We start from the raw sequence: 19,965 nt of genomic DNA, 5'->3' as shown, positions 1-19,965 counted from the left end.
TTTCTACTTCGAAGTTATTCTACCATGTGTTTCTTGTTTATTCAAAAGTAATTTGCTGTTCTAGTTGTCCATATCAGAATACCGTAAACGCAAACAGCAATCGTCTGGCACGCCTCCAGAACCTGAACCGTCAAGCGATGCTTCTACAACAGATAAGGGGGGAGCTAGAGGTAGATCAGATAGTGCGAGCAGTGGAACTTCGTCGCTGAGTTCCGATGAGGAAGGTTCCAAAATCTCATTATCTCTTGATGTACCGACCCTAACCACATTACCGCTTTTCACGAACACAGAAGGCGAGGAAAAGAAAGGTTAATATAGAGGATACTAAGAGGTTTAAGGTTGAGATAATAACAATAGGTTTAAGCATCAAAAATTATAAACTACTTTGTTAAAACATTTTATACTCTTATAGGTGGTGAGGAAGGGACAATTGGTTGGTCTGCCGCGCCAACTTTAGTCGAACGTCAAAGAGAAAATCTTACAGAAAGATTGAAACGAGAATTTGGATTGTTCCTCAGCGACGACGAAGAGGAAAGAGCTCGCAAACATGGTAAATATTACTATTCTCTTTTGCCATTTCATTACTTTTTACATGACTGTAAATCGTTACAGGTTTAACGGCAGAGGCAATATTGAAAGCGCGTAAAACATCTCCACCTCATCCTACTGTATCAAATACCCCACCAGGTTACCCGGTACCTCAATTGCCTCCTCAACCCTATATACCTCCTCCAGGATCTGCATCCATCCATTATTCTCAGTTCCAAGCTAAACCTTGTCCCGTTCAGTACTCAAACTTCACAGTTCCACAGAATTCTGCGCAACAAGTTTATTCGAACGCTACACCTCAGACATCTGCAAATAAACAACCACAACAATTCTTAGTACCCCAAGCGTCTCAAGCACCACCAGGCTCAAATCCGTATCCTCCCCAGTTTATTCCACCGTCTACCACAGCAGTATCGATCTCCAAGTACACGCCTGTTACACCGCCACCTGGAAATCAAATGTATCCTGCATCTGGCCAATCGCAGAAACAGTTTTATAATCACCCGGCACCAAGGTCTTAACCCACATAAAAGGTAGCGCTGTCGAAAAGTTTTTAGCTGGAAAAATTTTTATTAGACTTCGTCGGATCGCGAGTTAATTTGTCGATTGGTTTCGAACAAAAGCGAAACTCGCAGCTGGTCGCTTAATTCCATTAGATTAAAGTGTTAAGTTATCCTCCCTGGCCTGAGAGAAGGGAAGGGGGTGAAACAAGATATCTTGAGTGGAACAGAATATAAATTCACGATCTCTTCTATTTAACGTCATTCGTGTTCTAGCAAAAGGGTATTTAGATTATATGATAATATGATGATTCGCGCACGCAGCTGACAGTAAATCAGAAGAGATTCGTGATACCAGGTGCTACACTGTTCTCTCTTGTATTAAAAACGTTTATGCGCGTACATCGTTGACTGCGAAAGGAGAAACAAGGAATATTAATATTACTGATGGTTTCGGAGACGCACTCGATGGAATTTGCGTGGCCTAAAGTGATAATTAAGTATTTTAAACAGAAAAAAAAAGAAACCGAAAGGAATGAAAGAAAATAAAACGTAGTGCTCTCACGCATTATACGACCGTGTTTAAGGAAACTACTGGCATCTAAGCATTATGGCCAAAAGTGTATCGTACGCCGCGTACACTTTTTATATCGGAGAAATGGTGCCCTAAAAAACGTTTATATATATCACTAGTCCAATTGTGGCGAAATTGTAACAAAGCTGAAATTAATCCGAACGATAATCGTGATATTCGGAACCCACATCTGACAGTTATATATATTATATATGTATACACACATACACAAAAACAGATACACAAAATGTGCATACCAATATTATACGATTTTTCTGTAAATATCATTTGCATATATGCATAATATAATGGTATCGAAATGTACATTTAAGTTAAAGATCGAGGGAGAGATACAGAAAAAATTTAAACACTATGCTGTGAGTTGCAATTTTTTTTTATTATCATGTTTTATTGTTTCCTTTCTTTTTTCTTTCTTTTTCTTTTTCTTCTATTTTTTTTCTTTTTTTTTCTTTTTTTTTTTTTTAATAGAAAGAACAAAAAAGAAAAGAGTATCGGTATGATCGGAATTTTAGGAAAAGTAAATAATAAATTCAAGTGGTGATATCATTGTACAGTGCCAGGTTTATTATCGGACAATTGGAATTTTCGCTTTTTGATTCCATTGTGACAATAATGTCGATTCTATGGGAAGGAAACAGGCCTGTTTGGGGTAAAATTGTACAGGCCCTAGACTGAATGTTCCCACGTATCGATTTCGTCACTCTGTATCTCCTGCTAAGAGTCTGACACATCTTTTCTTTTAAGAATTGTTCTTTTGCGCTCAAATCTTCTAATTTCTCTTCGTTGATTTTCCATAACACAATCGACAGTACAACATGTTTTAGTTGATACTGAGAGGCGTCTCCGCGACAAATATCTTTTATTTGACGATCCGTGGAAGTGTTGAAACTGAACATTCATTCTGAAGTACAAAGCTCTTTAAGAGGCGATTTAGAGAAAGAATGTATAAAAGAGAGAAAGAGTGGGAGAGAAAGAGAGAGAGAGAGAGAGAGGAAGAGAATATAAGCTGCAGTAAGAAAAAAGAAATTAGTACGACAGGAGAATCGTAAGCTATTTTTTGTAAAAGAAAAAGTGAGAAAACGAATTAACGAATACATAGGTAGAGTGCATCTTTTTCGTTCCTGAAATTTGTAAATTGTTCTAGTTGTTCTATACGCGTATTAAAAAAGATCTAATCTAATTTTTTCTTTTTCTAAAACTTTATTTATTTGTGTTGTAAATCTATTTTCGTTATTTTTTCTTCTTTCTTTTTAGTCCGGTGATCATTAATTTTGTCGTATTTTTATTTGACGAATGTAAATGGTACATTTGATTAAGGACAATTCTCCCAGTGTACACAGCGGTGTAATTTAAGATTAGCGTGTTGTACAAAGATTTCATATCGGAATTTTCGCGTATTTGTCGTGTGTACATATATATATATTAAATACGTTAATTAATTACGATTTCTTATTGGGAGTTCCTCGTTGTAATATGAGTTATAACTGTCCGGCTTTTGTATATTTCGCAGATTTTAGACTCATGGTTAACATTCTATCCAAAAGAAATACACACAACGAATTACTTTTCTCGGTCGAAGGGAAAATTTCTAGCTGAAAAGAGTTTAAACTTTGCTGAATCTGAAGGCCATAAATATTTCTTACTTTCCGCTGATCTTTTCCCATGTGCAACAACAATTATAAATATCATAGGATATAGGAAGCAATTATCGAATCAAACATTAAACACAGTACTAGAGAAAGAAAAGCATTTTGATCGATATACTTGATGTCTAAAGAACTGACCTAGAAAACTTTTCGAGGTACTAAATTTTACTTATTCGCACGGACAAAGAAAAATAAAGTATTTTCTAATAACGAAGAAGTGAGAAATTATGTACAATTTAAGATTTCGATAACAACGTTTCGGATAAATGAAAAATATATTTAATACATATACATATAGTTCCTCGAAGAGTTTTCACGAGCCAATAGATCGATTTGTTCATCACCATTTTATGTATTCATTCAGTTTCAAACGAATAGTCAAATTGGTAAATTTATGTAGTTACAAAAAATGCGAGGTTTTAGCGAACGACAAAGCCACGTTTTACTGTTGTAACATGCTTAAAACACAAATTTTTAAACACGACATTAAAGTTTAGAGAGATCTGTAACTAGGGAATAAGATATTTAAAAAAAACGGAATACAGAAGAATGAATTTTACTGAAATCCTGCTGCATTCTATGGATTTCGCTAGTAATAGAAAAAATATAAAACTACAGTGTATCGAGTTCTTCAACTACTTACTGTTTAACTTGTGTTTATTTGACCGCAGATTTTATTTTAAAAAAAAAGAAAACAAAAGAGAAGGAGCATAAACAAAATAACGACATGGAAAAATACTTGCAATTCGAGAAAAAAGGTTATGGGGAGAGCTAAACGAGCGATATTTTTGGCATTTGGTATTCCTTTATACTTTAGCCGATATTTTGTAATAAACATGTATACTAGTGTAAGTTACTTGCGTTAACCAGGTGCGAATGTGAGATAAGGGTGTGTATAGCTTTATGTTCATCACCTGGTTGGCAGTACTGTGAAACTTGTACATACTTTTGTAAGATAAATTTAAGTATGAACGTCTCCTTCGAGATTTTTCGAAAGAAAAAAGGAAACATCTATTAAGAGACGAGTGAAAAAATCCATGTAAAACAGAGAATGGCAATTGAAAGGAAAAGTAACAAAAAACAGAAGAAAGGTAATGAAATAGCTTTTTGCGATTACACATACGTTCAGCTTTGTAATGTATTTTATTCGTTGTATAATTCTCTCTCTGATTGCTCTAACCTATCTGTATAATGGACATTCTGATAAAGTGACAAAGGCGTTCTGTTGCTACGTATAAAGATATAAGTAAATCGTGTTATAGAGATGAGAAGACAAAAAACTTAGTAAAAAACTCGTTAGTACAATAGTTTCAATGTTGTAAATAAACCAGATCAGTAGTGATTATTATTATTATTATTATTATTATATTATTATTATATGTACATATATATATACACACACATATATATATATACATATACATATATATATAAAAGAGAAAGTTCGTCTCTATAATTATACCTGAACACATAATTTTTTTATTTGCAATTCATTGTTACATGTATGTGCCTAGTTATTAGCCACGTTGCAGTATATTCTACATTGTATAATAATTTAATTCGTACTATCGATTATTGGATGTAACAAGCTCTCCGATATCAATCTCTATATGAATATAATATTATGGCGTAACGTGTAAAGAGCTCATATTTAGGCATACATGAAATTTAATAAATCGGAATACATTTTACGAATTAACAAGTCTTGACGATCTCTTTCCATGTGTAATAACCTTGATCTCTCGCATCCTCTCTCATATCCACGTGTATTCAAAGTTTGTTTTTCGGTCATCATCTTTATTTATTTGATCCGTTATCTGATAATGAAATCAACCGTCGTATACGTACAGTGGCTCACAAAAATACTAGAATATATAGAACTAGAATTATTATAGAAAATTTTGATGAGTATATTATGTTCATTACACGGAACTTTTGGAAATTTCATTAGCATTATCATGAGACATGACTATCGTATTTATAACAATAAAATTTAAAACCAATCCGAAAATGTACTTAGAAGTTACAAGACATCTATTGCAAACATAAAGTTAATGAAATATTATTATACAGTGTGAATAGCAGTCTTAAATATACAAATAGTGTTAAAGATCGTCTCATTACATATTCTAGCTTATTAATATAGCGAATTGTATGCTTCCAATAAATAGTTCGATCCGTTTCAAATTTAACCAATATAATTACGATAATAACGTCTCCCGTTATAATAATAATGAAATTTCAAAATGTTTTGTAAAATATATAGGTAAAAAGTTTCTAGAAGTATTCAAATACTTTGGTGAGCTACTGTACATGTACATTATATAAGTATTTGGACACTTCCAGATTATTACAAACATATAAGAAACATCAAATAAAGCTCTGTAACCTAATTTTCGTTTCTGATTTTATTTCAGCTAACTATATACGATTTAGTAGATTGATAATTGACTTTAAGTGTATCTATTCAATGTTGACATGTTAAAATAATTGGAATGCAAATGTGTTTCCAACCACATTCTAAAATTTTATAGATTTTAAAAAGTGTCAGCTATTTATTAGAGATAAATATGAAATGTGATTGATACAAGTATATTCCTTGATTCAATTTTAATTTAGTAGAACATTTGATCCCATTTACGCCACTTAGTAAAGAATTAATAGTGGAGAAACATTCTTCTATCGTAATATTTCAAATATAGTGAAAATATCGATGTCCTGATTCAATTGTACCAAGTGTCCAAATTTCTTATATACGATATTGTACATCAACTGTTATCGGATGGTTTATCGCAAAAACTTTCCGCACAGAAAGGACGTATTCATTGATCAAACAAAGTATTTTCGTTTTCTAATCTTATCTAGTTTTTCAAAGAGACGCTTGCGAACCCGCCATTCCTGTCCACACGTTTCGATTGATCGAGTTTTGTTACGTCACTAGTGATAATCAACGGCAATTGGCCGAGACAAGCGGCAGGCGTCTGCTATGAGTGCTAGGTATGACAGTCGACTAAGCGGCATCCGACGCGACGATCAGCAGACGGTACAATGTCTTCGTCCTCGAAAGCTCAGCTGAACGCAACAGCTGTAGAGAATTTTCGCGAATATTTGCGGATACCTTCTGTCCAACCGAACATCAATTACGGTGAGCAATATTACATATTCGATCTCTAATTGTATTTTCCTAATTTATTTGCCACGATAAACAACGCGAATACTCTTTCAATCATCACGCGTGTACCTTTAAGCACGTACGATCATGTAAAAATTATGCACGCATATTGTGTACCGGAATACGGACTCCGTCATTTCCTTGTTAAACAAGTTACGCATTTTTGGTATACTACAGAATTTCTAGGTTTGCATGTTAAATCCTTCACGTTAATTCACGATGCTCGCACGTTTTCACATGGGGACAGAACGGACCTGCCAGTTAGCCCAACCAACCCAACTTCGAAGCGTCGGAGACGCTATCCAGCCATTGTATGCCCCACCCTGTGTGGAATGTTATTTCTATCTCTGTATCTTTTTATCCAACTGACGGTGTGCTTCTAGATCTTTTGTAAAATCATCTCCGAACTTCTGTTTTACTTTCCGACAAAAATTTGAAATTTAGCGTGGATGAATTTGGCTTGGATATGATCATTACGCAAGTACGATTCGTGACTGACCTAAATTACATGTAATTAGAAATTCTTTTTAATTCTGGTATTGCATTGTTTATTTTTTATGTCTGTTCAATCTAATTCAGTTTACCGACGATAACGAGTCGTCGGAATGATGATTGCGCTGTAAATATTGGATTTTATAATTTATCAAAGTAGTTACGTCAAGAGTAATTAACTGTTTGTGTCTTCCTAAATCTCTTCGTAAGAAATGTCGATCATAACGAAAGATAAGATAATTTTGTTTATTATAAACAAAATAAGATAACCGATATGTAAAAGAATTTCAGAAATTCTTGCTCCAGTTATAAATAATAGGATGATTTGATATCTTTGTGTTAAATATAGATATATGATATTAATTAATTGATACTAATTCAAATCTTTCATTTCGCAGATGATTGTGTTGCATTCCTTCGGAAACAAGCAGAATCTCTCGATTTACCTATTAAAGTATATCATGTCCAGGCGAATAAACCAATTGTTGTCATAACATGGATAGGGACAGAACCAGCAAAACCAGCTATTCTATTAAATAGTCACATGGATGTTGTACCTGTATTTGAAGTACGTATGATAACATAAATGTGTTAATTGTTAATGTCTCAGAATTCTGTTATTCCATTCGTATGGTCTGCAAAGCGATTGACTTTTGTTTGGTATTTTATAAGTAAACAAGTATTTTCATTACCAAACCTTTTATTACCACAAAGTGGTCTTCGGTCTGTCTTATGGTATGAAAAACGTATTGATATGGTATGAGAAACATATGAGGAAACATATGCTGGTACAGTGAACTAATACCTAATACTAAGACCTGAGAAATTAATATTAAAGAGAAAACCTAAATGAATAAATATAATTAACAAATAAAACTTTTCAGGATAAATGGACCTATCCACCTTTTAGTGCTCATATGGATGAAAAAGGAAACATTTATGCTCGTGGTAGCCAGGACATGAAATGTGTTGGAATCCAATATTTGGAAGCAATTCGCCGTTTAAAACTTACTAATCAACATTTTAAGAGAACAATCCATATCTCCTTTGTACCTGATGAAGAAATAGGAGGAGAACTTGGCATGAAAGATTTTGTACGTACCAAGGACTTCAAAGAGTTAAATATTGGTTTCTCTCTGGATGAAGGTGTAGCTTCGCCCGAAGAATATTTTTATATGTTTTATGGTGAAAGAGCAATTTGGCATGTCGAAGTAGAATGTAAGGGTACTCCCGGTCATGGATCCATTTTACATGATAATACAGCTGGTGAAAAAATAAGAGTTATAATTGATCATTTTATGGACTACAGAGCTCAAGAGAAAGAAAAGTTGAAAGATCCAAAAGTACAGCTTGGCGATGTTACAACTATAAACTTAACGCAACTGAAGGTATATAGTTTTTGGGGATTTATTGCTTAGCTTATATTTTATCATTCACATTATAATTTTATTTATTCATGCTTTTATCTTATATTTTGAACAAGCATAATTAATTTGTGTTTTAAATATTACATGTCTGCGCATTTAGGAAAATATTACACAGTGAGTCAGTTTTTTAAATTTTGATGTTTAAAAACAACAAAATAGAATATTCCGTGTTGTACTAATAATGGAAAAATATAATTTGTTTCAGGGTGGCGTACAAACAAACGTAGTACCTACTTCGTTAACGGCAATTTTTGATATTCGAATTGAGCCTTCTGTCGATCACATCGAGTTCGAAGCTATGATCAAAAAATGGTGTGAGGAAGCTGGTGCCGATGTTACGTATTCGTTCGAACAAAAAGATCCCAAGATCGAGAACACAAAGTTAGACGATTCTAATCCCTATTGGATCGCTTTTAAAAAAGCTTGTGACGATCTTAAAATAAAGTTGCAAATAGGAATCTTTCCAGGCGGAACAGACAGTCGCTATATAAGACAGGTAAATATCCCTTCTATTAACTTTTTATTGGTATAAAACGGTAAACCATATTCTGTCAACTTTTAATGATGTAAAACGACGAACAAATTTTTAAAAGTATGCTTTTTATCTCAGGTTGGAATACCTTCCATTGGTTTTTCACCCATGAATAAAACGAAAATACTTCTTCACGATCACAATGAATATCTGAACAAAGATATATTCTTAAAGGGCATTGATATATACATGAAAATAATACCAGCAGTAGCAAATATCTAACTAGATGATCTCTAACATCACACGCTTTTTAAAATTGTGTACCTTTATTTCAAATACCAAAGTCAAAAATTAAGATTAATAATAGGAGTTAAGAAGAAATGCAGAAGTTTACTAACGTTCCTGAATGAACGAAAAATAGTGCAATAATTCATAAAGATTTAGAAAGTTATATATGTTTCAAATATTTATAATTGTTACAAAAATATGTTTTTATTATTATCAAGTTGTTATTAATTGAAAGATTTATAGAAAGCCATAATTGTCTAGTGGAAGTAAATGTATTAACACGCAGTTAGTCTCAATGATTAAGGAATAACTTGGAACAAGACTGAGAGAATGTAGAAAAACAAACAAATGGTTTAGAAACGAAGTGCGTCGTTGAAGAGTAACGAAAAGAAGGTCTCATCGAGAGGAACAAAACACAACAGTCAAATCATTCTAAACCAGGTATTGGGAAATGCATTTATCAATTTCTCTAGTGAACTAACTGAAATCAGAGTATGTTATTCAGTGTACGAGAACAAGCGATATTATTTTCTTTTTTTAAGTACAAGTTATGTTGTAAAAAATCAAGTATCATACTAAAAAACAATGAATGTTTTATTTTTGATTTTATAATTGTACGTAGGAGCATTTGAGACCATTTAATGTTCCTTATTATCTGCAAAGCGTAGAATTGCTGAAAAAAGGTTTATAAACATATATTATATATACATAATGCACATATATATATAAATGTTTAAATAATTAAATATATTTTATATAAACCATGACAAAAACTGTCTATGGTAATTATATATTTTTATGCACAATACAACAAATATATTTCTTCTTTTTCTTCTGCGCTTTATATCACATTGACTCTCAAATATATGTATTTATTTAAAAAAAATAGGTAAAGCAAAGCTATTGATCTCAATGGGCTAAAGAATTAATATTTTGCCCAAAATTCTGCAACAAATTAATCATATTGATACACGTTAATGTTATATTTAATTTGATACAGTGAGTACAAATCTGTTTCACAGGATAGCGTTGACTTATGTTTTTCCACATAAAGTCGATAAATATGTATGCGTGTGTGTATATTCCCGCCATTATTGCTGTGGTTCATTCTTGACGGGACTGCCGCGCTCCCCTCCCAATTAGAACGATGGACTCGTCCAATGTTTTCGATTTACTATCACGAATGATTTTCGCGTTTCCAGCATAGATTGTAAAATATTTTACATTTAGGGAATGATAAAAAATATTAAGATTTTTTTAAGTCGCAAATGAAATTAAAACATATCGAAATATAACGAGAGTGAATGATTTTCTGTGCATTGTTTGGATTCGGCCATTTTGAAGTGGGGAAGGTAAGGGAGAAGTCGTACAATTGTTGCCATTCTTAACGTGAATACTGCAGTGTCTATTGATTGATTGCCGATTTAACGAATAATTATTAGTAAAAAATCATTACATTTAATAGAGATAATAATTCTGTAAAAAAATAGAAAAGAAAATTCCCTGGTGCGTATCCCTTTGTCAGCCATGTGCATAAGTACATCGTTTAAAATGTCCTCGCAACCCGTAGTGAACAGCCAATAAGGAGAGGGCGGTAAAGCCACGTGACTGCGGCCGGCCAATCGTCAGGACGAGATTTGAAATCGTGCGTGGTCTTTGTTCACGAGCCTCCCGTCAACGTTACTTCAGTTCCGTAAAGGGGGTCTTGTGTCGGTGTCCGTTTATACATGGTCGCTGCCAAAAATCGCATAATTCTCTTGTAAATATATGTGTGAAAGTGGTGCTTGCCCGCGAGGACGACGTGCTTTAAGGATTGTCAAACACACGGTAGGTCTAGTTACGCTTTATTTACGTGCCGTTCACGCAAGCCTCAACGAAAAATTACGAAAAAATATTTCGTCTTAGCCGGCCCGCCGAGCCATCCTAGCTTTCGAGTGTCAAGGTACAAGGGGGCAGTCATGATGCTTTCAACTCTAATTTTTTTTTTTTTTTCTACCTTTCTTCATGCACAGAGTTTATTGAGTATTACGATACATCTATGTTTACGTTCGTGTTTGCACACGACTGTTAATAGCAGGGGATTAATCTGTCAGTAATTGAGCGGTTCGATGATATTTTTCTTCTTTTTTTGCCCCTGCGCGTTGCCGGTATTTTTAGACCGCTTGGACACGATAAATTCACGATCGGCCACGAGATTCATACATTTGCCGCGCTCCGTCGATTCGATAGCGTAGGCGGCCGTGAGCACATCACCATAGCAATTATTTATCAAGCGTACAACGCTTCGTAAAAAATAAACAATCGGTTGGCTGGCTCGTGTGTCAAATCGAACTGAATGAGTGATTCATCGTAAGCAGAATGGACCTCGACGTAACTTTCGGCGGGAAGAGAGTGAGTGTATTTACCGGGAAACCTCACTGATATAACATATATTTCCGGTGATGAAAGCCATTGTTTTGCCACTCAATGCACTCTGTGCAATGTCACGTTTGCACTCGTACGACGAATCGTCATTTTGATTCGGGGTCGTGTTCGCTAGCGACAGGAGAGGGAATAATTATTGTGCACAAAAATTATTTTCGTACTAGTATTTTCTTCTTTTTGATAAATCATTTTTAACGAAAAGAATTAATTTGTAAGTAATTTATGATATTCGTGTCCACATAAATTATGGATTTCTAATTGCACATCAAATTAAAATCTTATACCGCTTACTGCTTTAATCGACGTTTGCATGTTGCACAATGTCGTTTTACGTATGTGTCATCAAAAAAGAATTACCATCAAAGATGGCGAAAGATTAACAAATTAAGCGATTTACACAGTGTTTATCGAGACTTATCGATTCGTGGTTAAAAAGCTTATTATAACGGAGTTATTTTTTTATTAACGTTGGTTGCAGCTTAAAATAATTAACGAAGCTAGCCGAAAGTTTCCCTCGACTTGGCGGCAAGTAATCAATAACAGGAGTAGCAATTAAAAGCCCTCGTTTTCAATTGGGATTAGAAGGATCTATGGGAAATAATCTATTGATTTTAAAGCAAAAATGATTTACACGATGTTATTAAGAATGTATAATGAACTAATTGTACTGTTAGTAAATGTTCTTAACGATATATTATTCGTAAAAGATTTATTGGTTTTTGTGGAATCGCGGTCTCGGAAAAGGAGATTTTTTGAAAATATTGCGAATAACGAGTAGTAGGGAGGGCCCCTCGAGCACTTTCAAGCCTCACCGCCACGAAAGCTATTGACCGTGGGAACCTTCTCGGAACTCTACCCCTCGCCATATGCCCACCGCAGGAAATATCCTACAGGCTCGACCGAAATTTACTTCGCCATGTTTCGTGTTCACGAGTTATTATTATTATTTGTCACTGAGAAGAGTTCCCTGGCTCGCGTCAATACATTTTTTTCATTTAGTATTTTTTCTTTTGCGTTGCGCTAAAGAAAAGTTGCTTCTTAACAATTGAATCGATGCCATGACCGTGTGCTGCCCGTTTTCATGCCCTTTCCTTTCTTTTCCTCTTTCCTTTCGTTATCAATATGCTTCGAATAAACGTAATCGTTTTACGAATCAAAAGTACAATTACGTTTAATATCGATTCACTTATTTTAATTTATTATTTTATTTTCTAAATTAGACAAGTCACAATCGGAATCCATTTTCCTCGGTTATTAAAAACATTGTAATTACACGTTTCAATGATTTTTTGCCTCTATTTTTTTCTATTTACCAAAGGATCGTTGGAGACGAACATTTGATTCGCACCATTGTTTAGAAACGAAACTGAGAGAGTGCCTCTCGGACGCGTTAGAAAGTTGTTTTAAAAGATGTGAAAAGATAACCGTAAAAAAAGTTGGTAAATTACGGTTTCGTGCGATGCTTATAGCCTCGGTTCTCCTACGGTTATCAAACAAAACTCTCCCGTAACGTAATTTTTCGAAGTAACGATAACGCGATGAATTTTCCTTTACACGTTTTAGTAAACAGTAGAAAATACCATCAAGTTGAAAAGTGTTTATTCGTTCGCACGTATTTTCATTTTCATGGTGGCTCTATCTGGTCTGTTACGGTTAAATCTAATCGAGATCAAGGATCGATTTTGCGCTCCCGTATTACAACACGCAACAACTTGTAGCTTGCCTATGTTCAGAGAAATTCGCTTTGCCGAATGCAGATTGCGTGCCATTCGTAGCAACACGCGAAATTTTTCAAGAAACTTGAATCGGTTCTCTTGGTGAAAGCAAAATGATTCAAATAGAAGGAGCAGTTCGGTCGAATTTATTTCATGCTTAAGGTTATTATCGAAGGTCAAATAATAACTGACGCATTTTTACCATTTTATCTTCCATGTATCAAAACTGTTTCTAAGTCGTCGAGGATATACAAAGATTACGAATGTAATGGAGCCCGTAACGATTAACCGAGAGAGATTTTTTCGCGCCAATTTGCCATTGGCACACGTCCACGTGTACGTGAGGTTCCCGCGTTCGATCTGTGTGTCTTTCTCCCTCTCTTTTCATCGTCGATGTGCAATATCGTATCGAGTACCTACTACGAACTTAATTTTCCAGTTAGTGATGGCATTTGAGTCTCAATTTCGAAACGATTCGATATTTTTCAAGACTGTCAATATTCGAATCACTTCGAATTTCTATTCGAAATTTAATAATATATCTATACAAATATAATATATACATTTATTTATTTAAAATTCCTGAAAGTTTTGAGAGTATCTTTTTCCAATTCCTTTTATTCAGACAGTATCATAAATACACGTGTTTACCTTTCTCATTTTTGTATCTTGCAGTACACATTACGAATGTATCAGAGTTCTTGTATAGAATGTATAGAATCTTTTGTATAAAAACATTATTTTTATTATTTAATTACCAACTTATTTAACTTTTACTACTAATTATATATATTATATAGAATACTACATTAATTTTAAATAGAATTTTCATTAATCAATAAATAACATGCATAATCAATAAGCCATTCTTTCGTTTCAAACCTTGTGAAGACTCAAACTTGGAATGAAATCTGATTTGAAATTGTTTGCTACGTACACAGACTCGAAGCGATACGAGGTGTTTCTGATCCCATCAATTCCAACTCTCGCAAGTTATTTCCCAGTCTATTTCCAACTGATACACGCGCATAAAGATAGCGATAAATTTCTTGCTATAGGATAAGAGTGTACACTGTTCCGTTAGAGAATTACCGCGCGGAATAATCGAAGCGTTAAATCATATTCATGAAATATTTGGTTTGTAGAAAATATTTGAGGAGTAATCAAGATCGATCGAATGGTTGACAGGGATAAAAAGCTGTGTATCAGGAATCAAGAAGGAAGGCTGTAGTGGCTCGGTGCATTTTCAAACTGTCTTGCGGCAGGCAAGAACCGAGGCGTACCACCACTAACGACAGCTTTGTCGTGCGTTGGTGAGCGTGCACGCGCATACGGCGTCAGGCAGTGCAGACACGCTCATAGCTCTTTTGCAAACACTGGTCGGTCGGCGCGGCGCGGCGGCAGGGATATCAGATCGATACTCGGCGAAAAGCGCGGGTAGGAGAGGAGAGCACACGGCTATACGTATATATGTATCTGTACGGTTGGTCCATCGCAAGATGCAGACTGCCGGCTCTCTCTTTCTCTCTTTCCCTATGCGTTCGCGGATACGCCCCACCATCCCTTTTAATATCAAGCAAATTCGTCGGATGCACTCTACTAATCCGCACGTTATTTAGCATCCCAGCAGGATACACTACCGTGCATAAGTATTTACACATTTCCAGACTATTGGAATTATATAAAATATATTAATCTAATTCTCGCTTCTGATATTATTTCAGGTAATCATGTACAGATAGTGGATATTGTTACAGATAATAGAGTTGATGTTAATTAGTATAAATAAGAAAGCAATCATCGAAGGTAGATGAAAATTATTTCTACGGAAATAGCCAAGTTAAATGACTTTAAGCGTGTCTTGTGTTGAGATATGTATTTTCAAGTACGTTTTAAAAGTTTCTACAAAATTTATGAAGCGTCAATTATTTATTAGAGATATAAATGTAACTCGATCGATGCAGGTATATTCCTTGGTTCAATTGCAATTTAGCCAGAACATATGGCATTCCAAGAAGTAAAGAATTGCCAGTAGAGAAATAATTCTATCATAATGTTAAAAATATCATGAAAATACCAATGTTTTGGTTGGACTAGACCGAGCGTCTAGTTAATTATGCACGGTAGTGTACACTGGAGAAAAACAAACAGGGTGTCTCCTTTTTCTTCTGTCTTTCATTTTTCTTTCTTCGTCGTTAGACACGTCGAGTTTCGACAAACAGAGGAAAAGGATTAGTTACGTTGTTTCTAAGGAGTGGGACACTGCACTATGGAGGAGGTAAATCTTTGTAATTGCTCGATGACTCATCGTTTACATTACCGCTCTTTGTTATGGAAGATAAATTGTATAGTTACTATATTATAAAGTATTATTAACGTAGGGAAGAAAAGTAACAAAATAGGAATAATTCGAGTATCTCGTTTATAAAGAAGTATCGCGTTGAAGAGCATCAAGTGACTCACTGCTCGGAAGGTGAAGTATTTCTTCCGAATAGATAAGGAAAGCGAAGATTATGTTGCTCAGGCGGAAGCGGTTCATCTTCTCGTCTCGCTATGAAGTTCCACGCGTTACTCTTTTTTTACCAGTCTGATTGACCTCGTTGGGTAATCTCTGGAGCCAAGAGGAAAAAGAAGCTAGCTGTGCTCTCTATCGTTTCAACCTTATAGCGCGAAAATCGTATCAGGAAACACGTGGTTAGATCGGCACAATCAGCAATCGTGTACGCCTCTTACGGCTAGAAGACTTTCACGTTGTTCCACTCGATAGGGAGCTTGTTTTCACGCGGATGCCTGTCCTTCGTGATTTATTTTCATACCGTGAAAATTATGTCACCGGTAACGTCGACGTTCTTCACCGCCTCGTGTCGTTTGTAGTTCGTTCGTGCGTCTTTTAAATGTTTTCGTACGAGACGCTTGATCATTTGTTTGCGCCGTTTCTCTTTGTCTTCGGCGAAGCGACGATCTTTGCATATAAACAGGCTTCAGAAAATATTGGAGGAAAGTAAACAAATAAAGTATTTTAGGATTATACGCTTTTCATGAATATGTTGACCATCGTGATTGTAAAGTTTAAAACAAAAGTGAAAATGTATATGGAATCTGTAGGATATTTACTGCAAGTACAAAAGTATTTAAACAGCGAATTTTTTACCTGAATATTGGCTGGAGATATATTTAATACTTATTACATGTTTAAGATGGTTATTCACACTGTATACCGGCTTTTCACTAAATATATATTTGCAATAAATATCTGCGATTAAATTTCAAATTTTAACCAATACAGTCGTGACAGTCGTTTTTAAGATTGAAAAATCTACAGAATTCATATAATGTATAAATTAAAATTAAAAAGAAATGCGGTACTCTTTATAATATTTTTTATGTATATTCTCTTTCTGTATTTATTTTCATAAAAATTAAAGATTCCATAAACACCCGCAGTCTACTTGTTATAGTCTAATAAAATGTTTAAAATGTTTTATGTAATGTATACAATGTAGATGAATTTTCTATTGTAAATGTTCACATTTCAAATACTTTCGTGGGCCAGTAACAATAATTTTGTATAGCGAAACGAGCTGCTGGCACTCGTATCAGTTACTTCTCGTTGAAGCTTCTCCAATGATTCGTAATTGAGACCCGCATACGAATTATTTCGATGAACTCGAGTTTGGGTAAAATTGTTGGTCCCTCGGTTGACGAAAAAATTGTTACTTCTTCCAACGTCATCTGACGTTGCCCTTTTCCACAGAAAATATTCTCCTCACGTTTTTCCATATACAGTCACGAAGGGGATCCCATCGCTAGAGGAAATAGAAAAATTCCAAGGATAATTTCCAAGGCCAAAAATTCTGATACCTGGGTTTAGGATGTTTTTGTCAGCAGCTCGTTGAGCCGTTCTAACCGATCCTTTTGCTGTGGCGTACCAGAAATCGAGACAACAAAGCGTACAATGTGCATTCAATAGTTGTGTACAAGTTGGCAGGAGGTAATTCCCCATAGAAAAATAACAAAAGAACACGGAATAATATTTTTTTTATGACGCTGTGTTTCCGAGAAAATCGAGTCTGAAAATTTTATTTATTTATTAACACGTTGAATGCCACGTCAGTTTTACAAGGTTTGGCCGTGGCGCCACGATGAATGTTTTATTATGCGATACATATAATGTTGAAATATTACTTGCAAGAGATACGTTATGCCCTTTTCTATGTGGTTGCGTCCCGAGACCTTTCATAAACCATAATCCATCACTCGGTCATACTTATTCTGGCCCGCAATAATCCTAAAGAATCGTTACGAGACTTACCATTTCTTATTTTACTATTAACTCCCTTAATTGTTAACAATAAAAATTTATGACTATTGACATTTGTTCAAATGATGTATTTCTATTAATCTTGGTGCGTCAGTCACCGGTGACCCCCATATGGCATTCAACGTGTTAATTAGTTAATTTATACAGACTGTACACCCTACGATATATATCGTTAGTTACAATTGGAAGAACAGTTAGCTTAATGGTAAGAAAGTAAAGTAAACAAGGCAGAAAGTAAATGACGCATGAAAGTGTAGTTAGGACAAAAAGATGGGTCTCTTCGTAGTAGAAATTAACATTTAAGACTATCATTATCAGACCTGATCAAATAACCGGTTTCAAAATTTCATTTAAAATTGTACGCTCGTCGTTATTTCTTTTGTTCGTCTAACTTTATGTAAATTCTTATATTAACAAAAATTGAGAAATCGAGTAACAAGGTAACATAGGAACTTACATAAGATTAGGCGAACAAAATAAATAACGACGAGCGTACAAATTTAAATTAAATTTTGAAGCTGGTCGTTTGACCGGACCTGGTAAGAGTAGATTTTTATATTAATAAAAATTGAGAAATCGAGTAATCAGATAACATAGGAACTTACATAAGATTAGGCGAACAAAAGAAATAACGATGAGCGTACAAATTTAAATTAAATTTTGAAGCTGGTCGTTTGACCGGATCTGGTAAGAGTAAATTTTTAAATTAACAAAAATTGAGAAATCGAGTAATCAGATAACATAGGAACTTACATGAAATTAGGCGAGCAAAAGAAATAACGACGAGCGTACAAATTTAAATTAAATTTTGAAGCTGGTCGTTTGACCGGACCTGGTAAGAGTAGATTTTTATATTAATAAAAATTGAGAAATGGATTAATCAGGTAATATAAGAATTTACATAAAATTAGGCGAACAAAATAAATAACGACGAGCGTACAAATGTAAATTAAATTTTGAAGCTGGTCGTTTGATCGGACCTGATAAGATTAGTATCAAGATAAGTTAATTGGGCTATTAATAAAATATCTACAATGTTGCTATTAATACAATTTGACCATAAGAGTCTCTGTCAATTATACTTGAACTTAAATCGAAAGCATGTTGTTATCCTACGCGTGAGAACGATTAAAAAATGTGTAATCAAATTTTTCCCTAGAGTCTGAACGTGATTTTTAGTTAAGAATTTAGTTAAGAAATAAATTTTCAAATTTATTTTTCTCAGAAACAGAGCGTTTTACGAACAAATTTTATCCTACATTATTTACTTATTTTCGCACGTGGAACAACGTCCTATCGATTAGTTTCTTCCATTCAGTCCGAAATTACCCATGTTCAAGTATACTCGACAAATTTCCAAATTTAAATTTCTCAAAAACCAAGCGTCATGCGAACAAATTCTATTCTATACTTTTTTCTTATTTTGTCATAAGGAATCACTTGATAGCCGTTAACTTTCAGACGCTCTCTGTACTTCGGATCTGACGAGAAAAAACAAAAAGGACCGCATTATCGAAGCAGCGCGTGATACCTGTTCGCACATTGGCCAGTGTTCTCGTTCACGTGGCCTTGTTTAAACTTTTTATCGGTTATGTAACGAGTAGAGAGAGAAAAAGAGAGGGAGAGGAGAGGAGAGCTGGTAGAAAAGATCACCGCTTTCTCAAGCGTTTTGTCGTCGTGACGACCGACGTATTTCGGTAATTTCTATATTAGGAAGAGATTTGTGCAAGACTGTTTCCTGGATATCTGCCTTTTTTCTTTCTCTATTTATTAAATATTCAAAGGAATTATTATTGGGAACAGAGGAACTTTCTCGTTGAAAGACTTGCGGGTAGATCGATGGAAAGATATCGCAAAGTCGGTCGAAATCGTTTGATCGAAACAATGCGATTCGTTGGTGCATCCTTTCGCCAGTCTAAGGCCGATATTTGCTTATTGACCGAAGAATACTATTAACCCGTTAGCTATTTCACATTGTTTCGATGCCGCAATAAAATCTCGCATGCAAATGTTGCTCCACAAACGCTTACAAAAGCTCCGGATAATAATAGCCGTCTCCGAAGCGTTTCTCTGTGAATTACGTTTATATTCTTTTTAAATTGGTAGGACGCGATTTATTCGCATAATAGTTCCATCAGGGTCATCGTTACACAGATGCATGGAAAGGGGAGAGAAATTGCGTGACCTATTTGCATACAACGGCGGAGAAAGAAGAAGAAAAAACGTAACATCGTTCGATACCCCCGAGTAATCCTCGGATCGCGAACATTATCGGCGGAAGTATGGCCCGTTGAGGAAGTAGCCGGTAAGCACCGCGGCCATGGGAAAAGATCTGCCGTGAGATGTCTTGTGTTTTCACGACCG

At 34.8% G+C, this 19,965-nt stretch overlaps 3 protein-coding genes across 9 annotated transcripts in view; all 3 read left to right on the top strand.

Moving 5' to 3' along the window:
- Positions 1-4,992, top strand: part of LOC132914779 (uncharacterized) — a 28,280-nt gene extending 23,288 nt beyond the window's left edge. For 4 of the 6 annotated variants that reach the window (XM_060974167.1, XM_060974169.1, XM_060974168.1 and 1 more), the window contains 3 exons: positions 65-308; positions 413-550; positions 613-4,992. In XM_060974167.1, coding sequence (XP_060830150.1) covers positions 65-308; positions 413-550; positions 613-1,070 — 840 coding nt within the window. In that variant the 3' untranslated portion in view covers positions 1,071-4,992. Of the gene's footprint in view, positions 1-48; positions 339-412; positions 551-612 lie in introns of those variants that run through there. The other 2 variants (XM_060974170.1, XM_060974171.1) reach the window with 2 other exon arrangements.
- Positions 4,993-6,272: 1,280 nt separating this feature from the next.
- LOC132914823 (aminoacylase-1-like) lies at positions 6,273-9,354 on the top strand. Its single transcript, XM_060974250.1, has 5 exons — positions 6,273-6,435; positions 7,353-7,522; positions 7,839-8,342; positions 8,587-8,877; positions 8,992-9,354. The coding sequence occupies exons 1-5, from the start codon at positions 6,339-6,341 to the stop codon at positions 9,133-9,135; spliced, it is 1,206 nt and encodes a 401-aa protein (XP_060830233.1). The 5' UTR covers positions 6,273-6,338; the 3' UTR covers positions 9,136-9,354.
- Positions 9,355-10,324: 970 nt separating this feature from the next.
- LOC132914822 (uncharacterized) overlaps positions 10,325-19,965 on the top strand; it is a 30,385-nt gene continuing 20,744 nt past the window's right edge. The window contains exon 1 of one of the 2 annotated variants that reach the window (XM_060974248.1): positions 10,325-10,968. The gene's annotated coding sequence lies outside the window, so the exon portion shown is untranslated. Of the gene's footprint in view, positions 10,969-10,989; positions 11,533-19,965 lie in introns of those variants that run through there. The other variant, XM_060974249.1, reaches the window with a different exon arrangement.

The sequence above is a fragment of the Bombus pascuorum genome, chromosome 15 (genome assembly GCF_905332965.1).
Source record: "Bombus pascuorum chromosome 15, iyBomPasc1.1, whole genome shotgun sequence".
Lineage (NCBI taxonomy): Eukaryota > Metazoa > Arthropoda > Insecta > Hymenoptera > Apidae > Bombus > Bombus pascuorum.
This window is presented reverse-complemented; position numbering and strand designations above follow the sequence as displayed.

Bases quoted from the DNA above. Each gene is read 5' to 3' on its own strand.
- LOC132914823 (XM_060974250.1), top strand. From the start codon at position 6,339: ATGTCTTCGTCCTCGAAAGCTCAGCTGAACGCAACAGCTGTAGAGAAT. The intron at 8,343-8,586 runs GTATATAGTTTT...AATTTGTTTCAG, and splicing joins TAAACTTAACGCAACTGAAG to GGTGGCGTACAAACAAACGT. The intron at 8,878-8,991 runs GTAAATATCCCT...TTTTTATCTCAG, and splicing joins ACAGTCGCTATATAAGACAG to GTTGGAATACCTTCCATTGG.